General features: G+C 36.0%; 1 protein-coding gene across 2 annotated transcripts in view; it reads left to right on the top strand.

The window, feature by feature from the left end:
• The window catches only part of LAMA2 (laminin subunit alpha 2), a 478,805-nt gene that overhangs the window by 299,584 nt on the left and 158,799 nt on the right, over positions 1-20,422 (top strand). The window contains exons 20-28 of one of the 2 annotated variants that reach the window (XM_081094171.1): positions 1,403-1,509; positions 2,247-2,510; positions 6,714-6,894; positions 9,716-9,852; positions 14,474-14,710; positions 16,182-16,325; positions 17,010-17,189; positions 17,301-17,489; positions 17,571-17,704. In XM_081094171.1, coding sequence (XP_080950297.1) covers positions 1,403-1,509; positions 2,247-2,510; positions 6,714-6,894; positions 9,716-9,852; positions 14,474-14,710; positions 16,182-16,325; positions 17,010-17,189; positions 17,301-17,489; positions 17,571-17,704 — 1,573 coding nt within the window. The remainder of the gene's footprint in view (positions 1-1,402; positions 1,510-2,246; positions 2,511-6,713; positions 6,895-9,715; positions 9,853-14,473; positions 14,711-16,181; positions 16,326-17,009; positions 17,190-17,300; positions 17,490-17,570; positions 17,705-20,422) is intronic. The other variant, XM_081094172.1, reaches the window with a different exon arrangement.

The following is a 20,422-nucleotide window of genomic DNA, read 5'->3' as shown; positions in this document are numbered from 1 at the left end:
AGAAAAATAAAACATTTTTTAGAAAAGCAATAAAACTAAGTAGAATCTGGAGCCAGATGAACAGAATAATAACATACGCTGATGGAGTAGCTATTTATAATGTATTTATATAAGCTGTGCTCAGATCAAGGTATCCAGAAATATGAAATATTGTATAAAGCTTTACAAAAACCATCTATGACTAATCTAAATTCCTGTATCATCTCCTCCTTATATATTTTTTATGCTGGTATCAGTGCAATTGCATATACCATTGAAAATATACTCATAGAGTACAGAGTGAGCCAATAATTACGGTTGCATTTGTGAGAAGACCATTTACTTTTTAGATTGATCTATGGCTCAGGATGATATCAGACAACTTCATAACATAGAAATGACAAATAATTACTTAAAACAAATATATTTTCTATCTTCAGAGATAGCATGTAAGTTGTAAAGTAAAAGTTCTTCTTGAAAATTGTAATGCTACATTCCTAGTACACGTGAAACAATGTTTTTATCTTACATCCTTTCTAATCTTAAAGGTATGTATGTGTATGTGTATATATATTTTATATATATATAAAATTTCCCCTCAAACTCATGTTTTGAGCTTAACAAAAAACAGGCACATAGTAAATAATTATTAAATTTAAAAAAGCAATGTTGCTTGATTAATAGTGTCATTAATATTATACCATGGGGGCTATTAATTTTGATAATTTCTCAAAAAATATTTTAGCTCTATAGTTAATATGCATTACTTAAAATGGGGATTACAATATTTTAAATGTTATGCCAATGCATCTATAAAGAAGTGAAAGAGCTGAAGAAGTGATGGAAATAACATTCACCTGGAGTCAGGACTCAGCTATATCACCTACCAACTGTGGCCTTGTACGAGTTATGGCTTCTTTGAATTTCACTGTCTTCATTCTCAACATTGGAATAATAATGATGATATTAATATTTCAATAGCATATGATGTGCCAGGTACTGTGCCAGGCTTTATACAAATTGATCCTACAGTTTGTAGAGTTGTAAGGATCAAATGACATAAAGCCTAACAGGTCATCTAGCACAGAGGTGGGGAACCTTTTTTCTGCCAAGGGCCATATGGATATTTATAACATAATTCGTGGGCCATACAAAATTATCAACTTAAAAATTGGCCCACTATATTCGGTAACCTTTAATTAACTCACCCCTAATGCCTTGGCATAGCCAAACCAAATGATTTTGTGGGCCTTACGTGGCCCTCAGGCTGGACACCCCCGACCTCTGATCTAGCAAGTCAGAAAACATTCCATTCTAAAAAGTTAGTTGTCAGTATTGCTATCTTGGGGATATCATTATTCAATAAGCCTACTAAGACTATTAGAACGTTTTTCCCTGCGACTGATCTCTCTTTTCTTTACAGCTTGTCGCTGTCATGCCAATGGCTCCTTCTCTGAGGTTTGCCACACGCAGACAGGACAGTGCGAATGCAGACCTAATGTGCAGGGCCGGCGGTGTGATGAATGTAAGGTAAGGAGTAGGAGCTTACTTCCTCCTTGAAAAGGCTCATTAGCTCTCGATGATACACATCTTAGTATATTAAAAGAAAGGTTCAGGATTATCTAATTCTACATGTGAAATTACTGGGATCACTGAAATGGTTTCTCAGAATAGAAAAAAATTTGCTGTACACTAGCGTTTGACCTTCAACTTGTATTTCCTTGGTTTTATGTAATATTTACTACACTTCAGATGTTTCTGAATCAGATAATAGAAATTTACTCTCCAGTCTACGGAGACAAAAATATCCTTCCTTTGCCTTTACCTTGTTGGCAGAATAAAATGTATCATACCCTTTGCTTTTAGCAAACTCCTTGTTCTAGTTCCATCATTTAGATGTCAGTTCCGATGAGCACTTTACTTAAATGTTTTCAGTAGAGAAGTGAATGGAGGTAGTTTTTAGATACGCCTTTGGCTAAAGTGAAACAATAATAAAAATCTCCTGCTCTCAGTTCTGAACCCATTGCCCCACCTTCAGTATGGCAAGACCTTGAGATCCTTCTGTGAGAGCAGGTGAGTTTGCACCACCTCTCACATAAATATGCATTTTTGGTGCTAACAACTGTTAAATATAAGCAAGCACTTCTCAGATGTCATCAAACTGACCTTTCTGTAGGAAGCTTGAAAATGTCACCTGTTTCTATCTCCTGAATAATATTGTATGCTCTTACTGTTGTTTGTTTTTCTTTTTCTTTTGGCTTTTAAAGTCCAATATGTGGTGGGACCCTGAGAAACGATTCTGTGTGTTATGTGACTGCAATCCCATTGGCTCTCTGTCACCGCAGTGTGATATGACAGGAAAATGTGTCTGTAAATCAGGCTTCGTAGGGAAACAGTGCAACCTGAGCAGGCAGGTGCACCGACAGAAGGAGCATCCACGAAGAACGCAACCGGTGCTGGGGTCTCCCCAGAGATGGGGTCCCAGCAGCTCCAGAGGCTGCCCTCGGGGAGCCTACTGGCCCGCGGCTCGGGTAATCGCAGCGGTGCTGCATGGCTCTGGTGTGGCATGTTGTGTTCTGTGTGCTGCGGCTGACAAACCCTGATGCCATTTTACAAAAAAATGGTTGCTAAGTGTGCAAGTTGCAAATGCAAAAACTGGACAATTCCTGATTGGTGCCTTGCCCTTTAAAAACAGCTATCTATGTTTCCAAAAGTATATTCAAGTTCATAGGTTAATAAAGTTTTGATTAACCATGGATGTGCAGAAAACAGAGAAAAATATATGTGTGGGAACCTTTAATCTTAGAAGTGGAAAAGTCCTTGGGTATCATTTGGAGCAAACTCCTTTCTATGAATGAACAAATAAAGGGAAATCTAGCAAAGAAAGGAACTTGCCCAGGAAAATTCAGCTCATTGACCTGCCAATTTCAGCGTAATGAACGATTTGATTGCATGTCCACACCATAATTTTGCTCTTGGATACAACAAACACAAGAAACACATTGTAAATGCACAACATACACAAAGTATGGAAGCGTATTCTCTGTTACAAAAGATGGGACCCCTTCTCATAAGGCAAAACACAACAAATGTTGGGAGGAAGGGAGATGGGAAAGCGAGGCTGCGGCCAATCTGCAGAGCAGCAGGGGATATGGGGCTTGCCAGCGTAGAACCGAGCCTGTGGGAGAGCTGAGGGTAGGGGATAGAGGAAAGTGAGAATGTACGACAAAGTAAGGAAGCAAAGGGATGGCTCCTATTGACATTTTAAGAAAACGAGTTCTCATTTCAGACTGCCTCAGATCAAATCTCAGCTTCACCACTTCCTAGCAATAAAAGTTCCTTAAATCTTCCATAATTTGGCTTCTTCATCTCTAGTAGGACCTACTTCAGGGTTTGAGTCTGTTTGGGTTTTCCAAGAGGCAAGTGCAAAGAGACTTACTGCAAACAATGCCCATGAAGGATGACAGGGGAGGGAGGATAGTATGCAGGGAGCCTTCTGCTGCAGTGCAGGTCTGACTGTGTGGAAGGAGAGAGGGAAGGAAAGATGGGTAGAAAAGCCTCATTCGGTACATTCTGCCCAAATCCCAAATTCTTGGCCAAGCCGATGGGAAAGGCTGAAGCAAAATTTGCTCCTTAGGGGAATCCTGGTTTGCACAGAAAGGTCATCAGTTATTGACTAGAAGAAGCGAGACCTGCTGTGAGCCCCCCGCCCCCTGTGGAAGCTGCAGGCTGCCCCTCAGGGACACTCCCCATGGCAGGCTCTCTTGCAGGAAGCCCTGCTCAAACACCCCCGTGCCTGTTTCAGGGGAGTCATGAGAACAGTGCATAAAGGACGGACCCATATGGAGAATTCTTTGTAAATGTTAGATATTGTTAATACTATTGATATTAAATGAAAAAACTCTTTAAAAGAGATCATGTTCTTAAATTTTTTTTTAAAAAAAATGCATGCATAAAGTAAAAGAAAGGAGCACTAACTGATCAAGATGTCTCCAGTATGTAAACTTAGCAGAAATTCAACCCTCGTTCATGTCCTTTTCCTACAAATCTCACAGCACAGCTGTATAAAGCGGTGTCTGTTCTCTGAGGCAAGTACGTGTGAGCTAGGAGCACCACCTCTGAAGGCAGGCTGGCTAATTGGAATCCTGACTGCTCCACTGGTGAGCTGGTGACCTTAGGCAAATCACTTGGCTTTTCTGTGCCTCGGTTTCACTACCCTGTAAAAAGGTGATAATATTTATCTCACAAGATGATCTTGAAGATTAAATGAATTGCTATTTATAGAGGACTTTAGAACAGTGCTTGGCATACTGTAAGCACAATATATAAGTTCTAGTTGTTATTATTATCCCAAGTAAGAATAACTTATGGGAGCGCAACAAACTTCCCAGCGAAACTGACTGGCACTCTCTCCCACTTTGTTTCACCTCATTAATTTCCATCACTGACTAGGGGTGTTTGCTCCTTGAATTTGTTTACATCAGGGGTTTTCCCTAGTCTCTGAAATACATTTTTGAACAGCAAACTTGTTAACATTATATTACTCAAAGTTAGCAGTATTTATTTTGGTATAACTCAGCTTTTAAAATTGCATAATTTAAACACTAGAAAAATATGGTAGAGACATTTCTTCTTGTAAATTTCTTTACATGATCAAATTTGGAAATTTTTAATAATAACCATTATTTATAAGTTTATTTAATATTTTATTAATTTCCCATTAAATATATATGTATACATGTATATATATGTGTATATATATATATATGTGTGTGTGTGTGTGTGTGTGTGTGTGTGTGTGGATAAGTATGCTAAGTAAAGCAATATTTAAATATTTAGGAAATAAAGATGAATATAAAGTACTATCTTTACAATTCAGATTTCTAAGTGAATATTTAGAAAAGAAAAACAAATGCAAATATACAACTTCTATAATTCAGATATTTTTAAAAACTATTTTACTGTATTATGTTTTAGTCTTTTTTATGTATGTATGTTTCCATTTGTGTATATCTGAGTGGTAGGTATTTCATTTTAGGTATGTAATTAGAATCACAGTGTATATATAATTTTGTATTCTGCTTTTTGAAATTTTACTTAATGCTATATACTAAGCATATTCATGTCATTAAAACTGCTTCAAAACAGGATTTTAATGACTGCATATCATTTTATAGCATGAATGTATCATAATTTAATTTATTCAGATTTTCTCTAACATTGAACATGAGGTGCTTCTACAGTTAATCACTATGATAAATAATATTGTAATGGGCATGCTTGTACTTTAACCCTTTTCCCAATTTCTAAGTATTTCTCTGGGTCAAGTATCGAGAATCTTACACTGAAGTGTTTTTATGAATAAAAATATTATATGTTTTAAGTTTTCTTTCTATAATTGAATTTCAATAGCATGTGTTAGGTCATTTTTAGAACTGATACACACTTCCTTCTTTAATCATGTAGTGAAGTCTGAATTAGAACTAGAAGTAAAAATAAAGTCAGCAGTAAATATAAATAAAATTATTTTTCAAACTCATTCAAACTATTTTATATTTTAAATACAAACCTATTCTTAGCTATAGTCATTTTGAAAGAATAATTTTAGTGTGATTTTATTTTCTAGGACTTATTTTTAATACTGTTAACAATAATGGCAAAAATATTTAATGCAGCTTACATTTCTCTTTGAGTGGCTCACTTTAAGTAGCAAGATTTATTTTTACCAAGAAGTAACTATTAAGTCTAATTTTCCAAAATGGGAATTATTTTTTACAAAGAAGCAATGACTAAGACCAATTTTCTAGGTTAAAATATCATAATAATGTGACATATTTTATATTTAAAAAGACAACCCTGACATACTTTAAATAAGATATGTGCTTCTCATTTTTCTAGTAGGCGTAATTTTTAATCCATCAGCATTTTCTTATAGTCCCTCTAGATCTGTTGGCATGTATTTCAAAAAAGTCAGCCAAAGCTAGCAATGAAAACTTAACCATAGAAACTTACTTGTTATAAGTAGATAAGGGATGTGCATACTGATAACTCTCAGAGTATAAAAGTTTTTCTTCATTTACCTAATCTTTGATGTCTGTTTTTATAAATCAATTTCTATTGTTAAGATGAAACCCAAGAACTAGATGTTTGTCAAATCAATTATTTTGTCAGTATAGGCAAAACCTGAAAATTATATTTATAATGTGGGCCCTAGAGTGGTGATTAGAAGTATTTATGGATATATGAAATATGGTAGAAAAAATATTCGAGGAGATAATTTATTTTAATTTTAGGCTGTGGGTAACAATATTTAAAGCATTATCAAGTAGAAGGAGTTCATAAGATCTGAAAGTAATCAGTGCAGATTATGAGGATTTAAGCAAATAAAATTTTTAATTAAAATAAAAATACCAACCTTAGCTTATTTCCACAGTGCCGTTAGAATCTTGGGAAGTACAGGGAAAAGCTAGTGAACATATATCAGACTGGATAATAATGCCGTAATTCTGCCTTTATCTGGATGAAATTTCAAAGTAACTGAAATTTTATCTTTGGATATTACAAAAAGTTTCCATTAGATTGAATGACAACTCAGTTGTCCTAACATCAGAGAAGAAACTTTCATAACCCTTAGGCCCCTTTTTCTCCTGCCTGATCTTCTAGTGCTGTAGATCTTGTTCTATAGTGAAGGAATCGATTTAAATTTAACATTTCTCTTTCCTTTCCTATGCCAGCCCGAAACCTTTGGCCTACAGTCACCAAGAGGATGTGTTCCCTGCAACTGTAACTCCTTTGGGTCTAAATCATTCGACTGTGAGGAGAGCGGCCAATGCTGGTGCCAGCCTGGAGTGACAGGGAAGAAATGTGACCACTGTGCCCATGGCTATTTCAACTTCCAAGAAGGCGGGTGCACAGGTCTGTTACTGAAGACTCAGCAGGGCACATTCATTCTCTGGGTCTTGGCTCTGTAACAGTTTGTTCGTCAGGGTTTCCAGAAATTAAAGGACAACAAATATATGATATAAAATATCTAACCTAATAAGAAACATCTATTTATTTTAAATAAATTATCAAAAGAAATACACTGCAATTTGAAACATTGCCTTATGCAAAACTGTGCTTGTAAATACTTGATATAAATCCATCAGCAGATCTCAATTCCACTGTGTCTCTCTCTCCCTGAGTGTGACCTCCATTCAGCCGGACACTCAAAGGCCACTGCAGCTCGAAAGTTCAGTTTTTCTGGTGCCAACGTTGTCTTGGTTTAAATTCTACCCCCAAGCTAATACAGCTCAACTTTTCCTTTTCCTGTTGCAAAATTGGTACAAGGATTAGGGGAGTTAATATATTTTTCTGCTACAAAAAAAAAAAAAATTATGTTTGCTTCTACTTTCAGGTGCCTTAAAAACTGTGATATTCCGAGAAAGAAGCAGATTGGCTCTAGATATTCGTTAGTTCATGGGAAAGTGCAGGTGGGGGTTTCTGACCATGACTTCCTCAAACAGTATTCTCAGATATCCAGCCACAGCCTTCTGACAAACATGATACAGAAAGTAGGAAATAGCACAAAATAATTGAAAGTAAAGACTTAACCTTAGCATTGATTTATGTGTCACTAATTTGGAATTAACCCTTATTCCAGCCAATTAACCTTTGCTTACTAAACTCACTGATGCAGTATTGATGATATTCCTATATCCTCAGCATCATGATAAATACATGGTAAGATTTTAAGACTTTATTATGGACTACTGTAGTGAATTTATGTAAGAAGTGCCAGGAGTGATATAGGAAATTATTTTAAAAACCAGTACCTTTTAGATATTCTCAAATACCTTTGATATACAGTTGTGATAGTAAATTAAACCATTATAAATTATTTTAAATGTTATCATTGTAGACCCTCTAAGAGTCTACGTGTGATCTCTAAGTCAATATCTGTATACACTAAAATGCTAAAGCTGCATTTTAAAATATACTCTGTTATTTAAATCTCACTATTTTTACTCACTAGGAGTTAATGAAATGGCACTATGTATTCAAATATATCCACTACCAGAAATTATAAATGAGAGCAAGAACATTTTAAAAATTTTGAAATAGTGATAACATTTTAGAACTGCAGACTTAGTAGCATTTAACCCAGAAAAACAGAACAGAGAACAAGCACAAAACAGGCAGGATAGCATGTTTGAAAGCATGCTTTGCTCTAAAGAGCTTGAATTTGTTTATTGGCTGCACAAATAACAAATTATGTGACTTAACCAAATGACCTGGTTTCCCTGTCCCTCTACAAAATTCATCTATTAAATAAAGAAAATAATAGTATATACCTTGCTGGGGTTTTGTAAGAATTAGTTGAATTAATGGTTATACAATATTTAGAGAAATTCCTGGCATATAAGGTATATGTAAGTATTTACTATTATTGTTATGAATGGTATTTCTTTATTAGTATGATTAATGTGGTAAACACTCTATTTTAACAAGAAAAAAAGTAGTGAATTACTCAAGTTTTCCTAGTAAGTCAGTGTTATGATTCTATTGAAGAACTACTTAGAGAATTTCTATTTGTAGGTAATGATTTGAACCATCCCAAGACACTTTTTAGTACATTAATTTAAACACAGTATGCACTATTTTTCTCCTTAGTCAATGGTATATGTAAACTAAATCCTTTGGCTGAAAATTAGCAGCAATATTAATAACAACAAAAACAATAGCTAATATTTACTTGGTGTTTACCCTATGCCAAGTATTGTGCTAAACATTTTTCACAGCTGGTATGAAATGCTGTGAGCAATGATAATTATTATCCCTTAAAATGTGAGCTTAATCAAATATCCCAAATGTATTTTGTTTAAAAGATTTAATCATCATATAACCAATTTAAAGGTTTCTTATAATATTGGTCTTCTATTTTAATTCGCATATTTGTTTTTTATTCTCTTGCTTTCTCCTCTTTAATATGAAACACTGAACCAAAGTATTATCAGTACCTAGGTAAACTATAGGTAATAAATGGCATACAGTCCTTGTCTTGGATGGCTTTGAAGATATCAGATATTATTTTTGCATTCTTTGAGATAGTGTATGGGTAGGGTTGAATTTGTACCCTTCATATATTATATCATAGCATGGGAAATTCAAAATCTATTGAAAAGAAATAAGGCAGTTGGTAAATAAAACTCAAAAACATCTTATATATATATATATATATATATATATACAGTTCTGTAATTTAACTATTTTTAAATATTTGCAAAACTGAAATGTCCTGATGTATGTTAGGATATACTGAATTTAGGAAGCCTATTATACTTACAGGTTTTAACTACAAATCAGAGTCATCAATAGGAAGGAATTGTTAATCTATACAGTGTAGAAAATTAATTATGAACTTAATTATAGAAATGAAATTCAGACCTTTATAATATCTAGATATGAGGTAATAGAGTTAACATGGAATCTGATACAGCAGTTCTTTCTTTCCTTAAGCTTATTTGAAAAGTTTAAAATGCTTTACCTTTTGAAATTATTAAGTGAATTATAATATATGTGTTGAACAACTCCTCTGTGAAATACACTGTACTATGATATGAAAAATGAATGAGTTAAGTTTTCACTTTTAAGAATCCTTGACCATAGTATGGAAAATAAAACAACACAAATCACAATATAAAATGAACATTTAGTATCAAATGTTTACTTTTTGTTTCCCCTTTCATCTGTGAAGCTTGCGACTGCTCTCATCTGGGTAATAATTGTGACCCAAAGACTGGTCGATGCATTTGCCCTCCCAATACCATTGGAGATCAGTGTTCTCAATGTGTACCTAATACCTGGGGCCACAGCATTATCTCTGGTTGTAAGGTGAGTGAATTGATTTATTTCATCTGAAATTTTTTTAAAAAAGATTTGTTTATGTTGGTAGAATTCTATAGTTGGGCATTTCAAAATCCAATATTATATTGCAAAACAATATAGAACTAACATTATGGAGTGATTGCAGCTATTGATCAGTATCTAACATTTTAGTTGTGGCAAAGATAATGAAGTAAGTACACATTTATGCAGCCTCATCTATGATACCTACCAAAAAGGAGGGGGAAAGAACAGAAAAAAATCTGTAATAAAATGGAAACAGCTAGAGCCTAACACTTACACACAATGAAATATCCCTGCAAAGTACAAGGAAATTGGGAACCAATTAAAGGAATTTGCCAAAAATATATATGAATTACCCTCAAATTATGACTAGGTTTCAGTTTCCAGAAAATAATTGAGAAGATTCTGAAGAGTCATATTATCAACCTTTAGCCTAGAAAAATCCTCGGTTTTTTCCATGGCTGGACCTAAGAAAGTTTCATGACCAAACTCACATTGAGAGACATATATTCAGCATGAGGGTGGAAGGAACTCCAGTTTGTAGATTCATATTGCTACATATTTGTAAACAAAACAAAAATTCCTCCAGAGTTCCAAAATTTTAGATGACTATGAACAATGCTACAAAATTCTATGACTGTTTGCATTTTCACTTTGAATCCAAGCATCTGCCCCATCCCTGGACTCATGAATAAGCCATACGAAACTTATGAGGGTTCCATTCCAGCCACAAAATCCAATGATGTGTCCAAACTCTAATGAAATTCCTGAAGTTGAAACTGATACCTAATGTTTAGTATATAAATCAGGATAAAATATAGACCAAGGTAATTTTTTTAAAAGTAGTTGTAAGGCCCTAGCCACTTTGTCTCAGTGGATAGAGCCTTGGCCTACAGACTGAGGGGTCCCAGGTTCAGTTCCATTCAAGGGTACAAGCCTAGGTTGTGGGTTTGATCACCAGTGGAAGACATGCAGGAGGCAGACAATGGATAATTCCCTCACATCATTGATGTTTCTATCTCTCTCTCCCTCTCCCTTCCTCTCTGAAATCAATAAAAATATATTTAAAATAAATAAATAAATAAATAAATAAATAAATAAATAAATAAATAAATGTAGTTGTAGGTTTGATACCATTATATAGTGATTATTGAATAAACATTATGTGGCTTGAAGTGTTTTGATTACTTTGAACCATTATTAAAAATATAAATTTCTGAATACACACCTCATCATGATGATCAATTACAAAAAATTCATAGAGCCCTCACAAATATTTATGAGCATGTGTTCTATTTTAAATACTTGGATGACTATACTCCAAATCTGCAGTGATTTGAGATTTATAGCTTTCCTTTCTTTGCGTCATGGGTAATTTTTCAGTGCTGAGGTGTGAGCACACACATCATTTGAGCTTTTCTTGGAGTAGAATACAAAGCCTGCCATCTCTTGCTAGCAGGGAAGTCATGCATAAATCCTCTCTTGCCAAAGAAACATTACATCTAATTATGATTTAAGTTTGATATCGGTTATAGTGCTATGTAAACATATAGTTAATGATCTCATTTGTCTTTACTATGACTTCCTGGATATACTTTCTGATTCAGAAAGTTCCCAATGTCTGTTTGTACTGCCAATTAGTCTTTAAGAATTATGTGAATATTGGGTAGCATTTTATATTTTAGTTAAATGATAAGGATGTCTCATCAGACATTTTTTAAATGCACTGCATGATTATAGTTTCCATTCATATTATAATTTTCTCTTTCTGATTATAGCCCATTTTGTTTGAGTCAATGAAAAAAATATTTATGTGAATAAGCCAATCATCCTTATTTTGAAATCTCATTCTACTCTTGATGTTCTATCAGGATGAGTTATTCAGAGTGATGACAGTGGGTTATTCTATGCTTTAGAAACTATATACATGTTTGTAATTGAATATTACATTTGGGGTTTAAAAGAACTTTTAGTAACAACTCTTATGCAGCCCTTTTTACTGGATAGCAATGAAGACATAAAGAAATACTTAATCATAAAGACACCCAAAATAAGGCCTGGCAATTATTTTAACATCAGAATCTGGGAAGATATTTCACAGAACATTTGGACAGGAAAGAGATGATAGATTGGAAGCCGGTGATTGTACATCACATTCTAGAAAGAGTAGTCCCATAAGTAAACTGCTGTTGGCAGGAGCAGAAGCAGTAATATCCCCAGTAGTGGTGGATATGAGAATTAAGCTGAGCAATGAACGTGTGAGAAATACAAAGTGAGATCCAGCCAGAATTAGGTCTGGAAATTTGGCAAGTTGCTAGGCATATGAGTCTGCCATAGAGCTGTACATCTGAGAAGAAGAATAGTACAGCTCCAGAAAGAATCAGGTGACCGACTAAGTGTAAACACTGTGATACAGAAAGAGGTGGTACCCACTTGGATCCCAAGTAAAAACCCACTTGGGAGAAAGAAAGCACACCAGTTATTTAAGCAGGGAAAGTAGAATATAAAGACTTGTTAACTGGTGAAAGGTAGTTACTAAAAAAGTTACTGAAAAAGGATAAAAGAGGGATATAAGGGATCCTGAAGTATCAGATATAAAAGAGCAGCTACCATTTCTAGGCTTATGGAGGGCGGACCATAAAGGAATCAAGGGCTGGGAGAGGTCACACAGCTCCCTCTCCTCGACCCCAGCAAGACTGAGGTTCAGAAATGTTTGAAGAGAGGGTGGCTACCACAGGAACACACAACCTGCCTGTGGTAAGACAAACAACAATATCAACAAACCAGTCGACAGAGTTTGTGGGCAAATGCTAGTCTATGGAAGCTGCCCACTACTGTTGAAGGCCATGGGCACGCTGGAGCTATTTAGAAACAGCCTGTCATGGGCAGAGCTATGTGCAAACCAAAGCTCCTCCGATAGCTGCCTATTGGAGAGAGTGGTTTTGAGGGCACCGCTGGCATCATTCTGAACTTCTGGGCTCTCAATGCTAAATAATAAAATAATGATAATGATGACAGTAATGAAGACAGAACCCAGGACAGAAGTGTCTTCCCACCACTGTGGTTTTATTGAGTCCCTCCAGTGCCCTTTGTTGATGAAGCTTAACATTCTGCAACCTGTCCATGGAAAAATGTGTACAGGTTCTAACCACAGTATCACAAACAGGGCAGGGAAGAGTGAATTTAAAGCTCAGAGACAGTAGATTGATCATTGGCCCAGCTGGTCTCTGAAAATGATTTATTTATTCGAAGATCCTAAATGACATTTTAGAAATACACTTGACACTTTTATTACTAAGAGATATGAGCTTTGTAAATCAAAAGCCGCAAGATTTAAAAGAATATAAGAAAGAAAAGACACTTGGATGAGCAGAAGTCAAAGAAGAGATAAATAAACAAATTCTATTGGAGCCTGACTGGCATGGCTCAGTGGTTGGATGTTGACCCATGAGCCAGGAGGTCATTGTTCAATTCCCGGTCAGGTTTCTCTCTCATCATTGATGTTTCTCTCTCTCTCTCTGTCTCCCCTCCTCTCTGAAATAAGTAAAAATATATTTTTTAAAAATAAATTATTGGAAAGTGCTAAGCATGCAATAAATTGTGTAACTAAAATAAACACTGGTGGTATATACATACAATAGAATTTTCACTGTGTAAATTGGGAGGTATAACATAGAGAATAAATTTGAGAGGCAAATAAGAAGGTAACTACTGAAGACATGAAGGTGTTATAGAGTTGATTGATAGACAAAAGTGGTATATTTTAGGAATTATAAGTGATCCTGAAGAACAAAACTGGTTAATTAGAACAGAAGTAAAATTCAAACACAAATTTGAAGAAATAGCACTAAATCAAAAAACAATTTGTTCCCAAACTAAAGTAACTCACCATGTTCCAGTAAATTAATTAAAACAACCTCAAACTTTAAAAAATTTTAGCAAAATTTTAAATTCCATAAATAAAGAGAAAGTCATATTTATATATGAATGAATGAAAAAAGTTACCAGCAAAGCATCTCAAATCAGGCTTGTCTGAAAAACAAAATGGCAAAAACAACACCCTCAATATCACTTCTCTAAATTCTCCCTGGCTTCCCCACATCCAGTTTGGTGCTCCTTATATGTCCACATAGCATTCTGCATTTCCCCTATTCTACAATGTTATTCCATTGTGTTCTATTTATATATTTACTTGTCTCCCTCCATTAAACTATACTGTATGTCTCTGTACAACTTAAATGCTATAAAAACTAGATGATAAAGTAAAATGACTTTGTCTAAAGTCCCATCTTTGAAACAAAAACGGTTTGAAGAAAACCCATACTTAATTCCTCCTTGCCACAAAAAGGCAGGGAAAGTACATTTCCATTCTTATTCAATAGCATCATGGTTTCTGGACACTCATATGTTTTAGTAAATGCAGGAAGCAATTTTAGTGTTATGTTCACTGATGTTTCCCAAGCGACTAAACTAGAACAGTACAAAGGCATATCATAGACATATGATTAATATGTGTTTAATGGGAGCATAGAAACATTAGAATTAAAATTTTAAGGTATTTCCCAGGAAACGGTGTTAGCGGTTGCTGTTTTTATCTCCTCCGTAGGCGTGTAACTGTAGCACGGTGGGATCCTTGGATTTCCAATGCAATATAAACACGGGCCAGTGCAACTGTCATCCAAAGTTCGCTGGTGCAAAATGTACAGAGTGCAGTCGAGGTTACTGGAACTACCCTCACTGTGACCCCTGTAACTGCTTCTTGCCCGGGACTGATGATGCGACCTGTGATTCAGAGACTAAAAAATGCACCTGTATGGATCAGACTGGGCAGTGCACTTGTAAGGTAAGTGCTGCCAAAATACATTAAGGCTGAGACGATCCTAATGCCGCGACCCTTTAATACAGTTCCTCATGTTGTGGTGACGCCCAATTTCATTGTTACAAATTGAACATAATTAAAGCATAGTGATTAATCACAAAAACAATATGTAATTATATATGTGTTTTCCGATGGTCTTAGGCGACCCCTGTGAAAGGGTCATTCGACCCCCAAAGGGGTCGCAACCCACAGGTTGAGAACTGCTGCATTAAGGAGAACTGTCCTCAAGGTTATTTTCATAGAGCCATAGTATTAACTTTAGTCAGTGTTCATTATCCTGCTTCATTGAGCTAAACAAACAGATAAAACAAAACTCATTGATAGACACAATGTTTTTGTTTATAAATGTCCATTGGCATATAGATAAACACGGTTTTTTAAGAACTTGTATTTAACCAAAGACTTACTTTTTTTCTAGTTGGTAGATGGAACATATTTTCAATAGTAAACTATTCTGTACATGTCCACTTAGCTTAAATAACAATAATCTAGAGGAGAGAAAAATACAGCTCTCCTAAGCATCATCAGAGAAAAATCACAGCTAAATAATAAGGCTTATAAAAAACCCATTACTCCCCAAATTAATCTGCAACCACTGTACACTGAAAAATATATTTACTGCTGTGAGGTTTCGTAAAATTTTCATCACATATAAACACTGACATTACAAACAGTAACAATGTGGAAATTTCAGCCCTCATTAATATTGTTAAATGGTGTAGAAAAACAGCCAATTAAAAAGGATGAGAGAGATTTTATTTCCCTCTTAGATATATCTGAAAAATCAATTTCAGGGTAAATGCTAAGACTGAGTCATAGATATCTTTTCAAGAAAAAAGTCATTACAGGGAGGACAGAGAAGCAAGGGGATGAAATCCAGGGAGTAAGTGTTAAAATAATCTTGAGAATTTCAGAAAAGAGCAGCCTCTGCCATTGAGGACCCTGAACAAAACCCAAAGTACAATGCTGCCTTATTACATATAATTGTGACCACACATTATATTTAATATACATTATACGAGTATGTATACATTATATAATATTATATAAATCTACATTTTCACATCCTGTTTTTGCATCTATTTTTTTGCATCACACCACTGTTTAGGAATTGATGTTTTATTTTGCTTTTGAAATTCTCATGACTCTTTCATATCGTTAACAGCAGCATAGTAGAAAATGTGCTGCTTAGATTTAAAAAAAAACAATATACAATATCCTTGATTATGTACTTATGCATAAATTAAGCATTTTTAGACCCACGGTTTCATCCCTTAAGGAGACTAACTACATGTACCACTTGAGCTGGGAGTCTAACACTTGGTGGGTTTTTTTGTTTAATTTTTTAAAAGTGTGCCCCTGTTATTCATTCTCAAGTTTAATTCTCTCGTAACTTCATCGTTAAGAACGCTGAGGAGCTCTCATCTTTCATCAGGTGAACGTGGAAGGTGTCCACTGTGACAGGTGCCAGCCCGGCACATTCGGACTTGATGCCAAGAACCCACTTGGCTGCAGCAGCTGCTATTGCTTCGGAGCCACTACTCAGTGCTCTGAAGCGAAAGGCCTGATCCGTGCGTGGGTGAGTAAGGACCCGCTGAGCCATGAAATGGTATAATGTTAGCCCTGCTGGCGTCTTTTAGCCAGCCACTGAGGGCGAGGAGGAAATGGCAAAACATTTAAGCAACCTTTTCCCCTGCGCACATCTAGAAATGCTGAAGGGGCCATGTGCCATTAGAGGGTTGATATAAATGCCTTTTTAAATAGTCCTTAAAAAATAGTCCATTTATCATTGATACAGAAATGGATGCCAAGTGGAAAAGGGAAACATTGTAAGGGAAACATGTTTGGGATGGGAAGAAGCTGCGTGCTGAAGAGTCAGGGCACCAGAGCGTGAATTTGATCTGCTCGTGCAACACAAATGAACACCAGGCTTGCACATTTATTCCAAACCCGCCTTAGAGAATCATGGATTTTTAGCATGGAAGCATGTACATTTTTTCTTACACGTTCCTTTTACCTTTCCTACCTTTTCGTGTAAAAGGCTCCGATTTTCAGACACGTGGTTTTCCCTGTGCAAACAAGTCAGAAAGATGTATTCCCTTGCCCTACTTGCTCACTAGGCACTAGTTCGGCTTCTTGTGAAGGCAGCTTATCAGCTCGGGGATGGCCCTGCAGATAGACATGCAGTCCGTCCGTAACTTGTTTTAAAGGAGTGCTCCGAAGACTTGAGCTCAGCCTCCTGCTGTGGTCTGACCCCTTGCAGGTGTCTCTGGAGCCCGAGCAGACCATTCTGCCCCTGGTGGATGAGGCGCTGCAGCACACAACCACCAAAGGCATCGCTTTTCAAGATCCAGAGATTGTTGCCCGCATGGATCTGGTGAGCCAGGATCTCCGTTTGGAGCCTTTTTATTGGAAACTGCCAGAACAATTTGAAGGAAAGAAGGTAAGGACAAGAACTTTGAAGTCACATGAGAACAAAGTAAAACATGTTTTTGGAATCATTCCATTTGGACATTTATCTAACAACTCATCGCTCCTCATTTTATTTTGTCAGCTGATGGCCTATGGTGGAAAACTCAAGTATGCCATCTATTTTGAGGCTCGAGAAGAGACAGGTGTCTCTACCTATAAGCCTCAAGTTATCATCCGAGGTGGGACTCCATCGCATGCTAGAATTATCGTCAGGCATACGGCCGCTCCTCTCATTGGCCAACTGACAAGGCATGAAATTGAAATGACAGAGGTAAGGGTATTCGTTGTTTGGTGCAAGGATGTCAGTGGTTTTACAATCAGTTTCATCAGTGGTTTATTTTCTTGTTAACAGAGAGAATGGAAATATTATGGTGATGATCCTCGAGTCAGTAGAACCGTGACCCGTGAAGACTTCTTAGATGTACTATATGACATTCACTATATACTTATCAAGGCTACCTATGGAAATGTGATTAGACAAAGCAGGTAAACTATACTAGAAAGGACCCAAGTTAATTTCTTATTCTAGAGTCTATAGGGAAGATAAGACATCAGACAAGAAAGATTTAAAAGCATTTGTTTTGGGAGTGTGGTGACAGAAGACAAAGTTAAAAAAGGCTTTTAGGTCACCTGGTGGAAGTTACTGCTATTCCCCCCCAAAAGGAAAATAGATTGAAAAGTATGTTTAAGGGGGAAAATGTTGAATTGACCTTTGACATGTTGTTTTAAATGCCAGTCAGAAATTCAAGAGATGTCCTTTAGGGTAGATATAATTAATTGTCGTGCTATAAATAGGCTGCATGATTGCTGAGAAAATAACCTCGTTAAACCCTCAGGGTCACCAGACAGAGACGAGTTGGTCCTAACTCCTTGACCCCTGAGCATTCTCACCTCACCCCAGTGTACCATACGATATTGTCATTTTGTCATTTTCCCTGTGCATCATGATGTAAAAGGATTGGGAATCACATTGAATAGACAAGCAAGAATAAATGATGGAAGTCAAAAGATAGGAATACTATAAGGGGCTATAATATTTTCATATGATCCTAACAGGTCAATGAAAATGAGGCTTGCTGATAGTAACACTTAGGATCATACTGGTGACATGCTTTATACCAGTTTTAGTGGGGTTTTAAGTCTCAAAGTTTTGAGGAATAAATGGAACACATTGAACCTAATATAGTGAGTGTAGACTGATGTTTCCATAAACATAATTGTAAAAGGGAGAAATCAAATAATATCAACGTTCGAGAGATGGTTGTTTACTTTGAAAGAGAAGTAAGCATGTTCACAGACCACGGGAAAAGGAATTAATAGCAAGGAATACATTTAAAAATTATGTATTAAAGAGCAGACAAATGATGGAGATGCCATGAGACTTCAACATCATGAGCACATACAGTCATGTTCCTTGAGTCGAAGGAGCAAGTTACCCAATAAGATAAAATGAAGAACCACACCGAGGTAATTAAGTTTCACACTATGGAGGCAGAAAGTTGAGTTGACTTCATATACGAATTTCCAGTTCTCTGGCACTTCATTTTCTCTCTTATGCCCTGTGAGACTATGGAATCAATAGATATTTGAAAATTATCTCGTATAAGGAATCGGTAGACCAGACCAGGAAAACAAAACAAAACAAAAAAATTATGAAACCTCTCATTGGCAAACCAATGAATATAAAAATACCAATATTTCAAATGTTCACACTATATTAATCATATAACCCAAAAATCCTTTTCTTTCATGCGCTTGGAAGACAGTGCTTGGAAGACAGTGTTGAGTGTGCAAACATTATTCTGCAAATTGTGCTGGGCTGCAGTAGAAGAGTTTGCTAGTGCACAGAACGTTTGCTAGTGGAAATGATAGAAACAATGTTGTCCTGCATTTTTCATTTTACTTTACTTGCCTCTCCCCCAGATGCTGTCTTCCTATACTGTGAGGTTGCCTTTTTTCCTCATAAGTCTCTTCCCCTCATTACCTTTTTTCACATCCCTCACAATAATATCCTCTGGCTTAGGAGACCATTTTTGAAACTTTAGAATAAATAAAAGACTTCACTTTTCTTCTAGACTCAATAAAAACTAGAATCATCGTCTAGCAACAATAAGGACACATACATCTGTGGAGCAGCACTTGTTGTCGTAAGACAGTGGAATTGTGACAAAGTTCAAAAATGTGCTTGAATCTTCCCCCAAAGTAGTTAAGACAGAGCCCTGCAGCTTTATTCAGTTAGAGTTAAGTAGTCTCAGAAGTGGAGCACTTGAGTTATTTATACACTTGGTTATGAGATTCAGATTTTGTACATATTGTCAAGGCTATTTTTTTTCCCTCTTTGCTTTTGTCTTCTCTTACATTTATTTGAAGGACATAACAACTTTGCATTTCAGTATTCATTTGGATAAAAGCTTGAGTTTGGCCAAATCCATAATTCAGGGAAAGCAGTTGCTCTCTCATCTCCTGGGAAGGAAAAAAACCACAATGTATTGTAGAAATATCTGTTGTTGACACCATTCAAGTTCCACTTGGTTTTTAAATACTCACTAGTCTGTTGTGTTCAAGCATGTGCAAGAGAAGGAAAGACTGTTCTAGTAAATCCACAGGTTATAAACACCAGGAGATTTCCAGGGGGATGACATGTCCATAAACAAGTTGCCTTCTCCTCCCTCAGGGAATTCAGAGGCCCATAAAGGTGGAGCCTTTCTCCTGGGAGGGGAGTGGTTTGTTTACAGGTCACAGCTGCTATGCGTCCTGTAAGAAGAGGAGAAGGAAATCAGAATGTTAACTGTATGTGTGTTGAACAAAAGCTGTCTGATCTTCAAAATGCAGGTTACAATGCCAGCGAAGTCAAAATGTGCATTCATAATTTAGTGTCAATAAAACCTACCTATGCCTGTTGTAAAGTTTATGATTCAAGCTCCTTAAACTATCAAAGGTGCCTTTTATGCAAGCAAAACTATTCATTGTCTCATTTAGACGTTTCTTTGCAGAACACTTCATGTTATCACTTAGTCATGAAACAGTCTGAGTTTATGAACTGCATATATTTTAATGCATAATTTCAAATTACTAAAAGGGGCATCAGTGTTTTCATTGTGAATCTTTTTTTTCAATTATAAGGACCTTTCCACCAATAGGGAGCAGAAAGTTAAGTTGCTTGAAGGACTCATTTAATAAAACTAACAAAATACTAATTTGAAA

The sequence above is a fragment of the Myotis nattereri genome (assembly GCF_964212035.1).
Source record: "Myotis nattereri genome assembly, chromosome: 6".
In the NCBI taxonomy this organism is placed as follows: Eukaryota; Metazoa; Chordata; class Mammalia; order Chiroptera; family Vespertilionidae; genus Myotis; species Myotis nattereri.
This window is presented reverse-complemented; position numbering and strand designations above follow the sequence as displayed.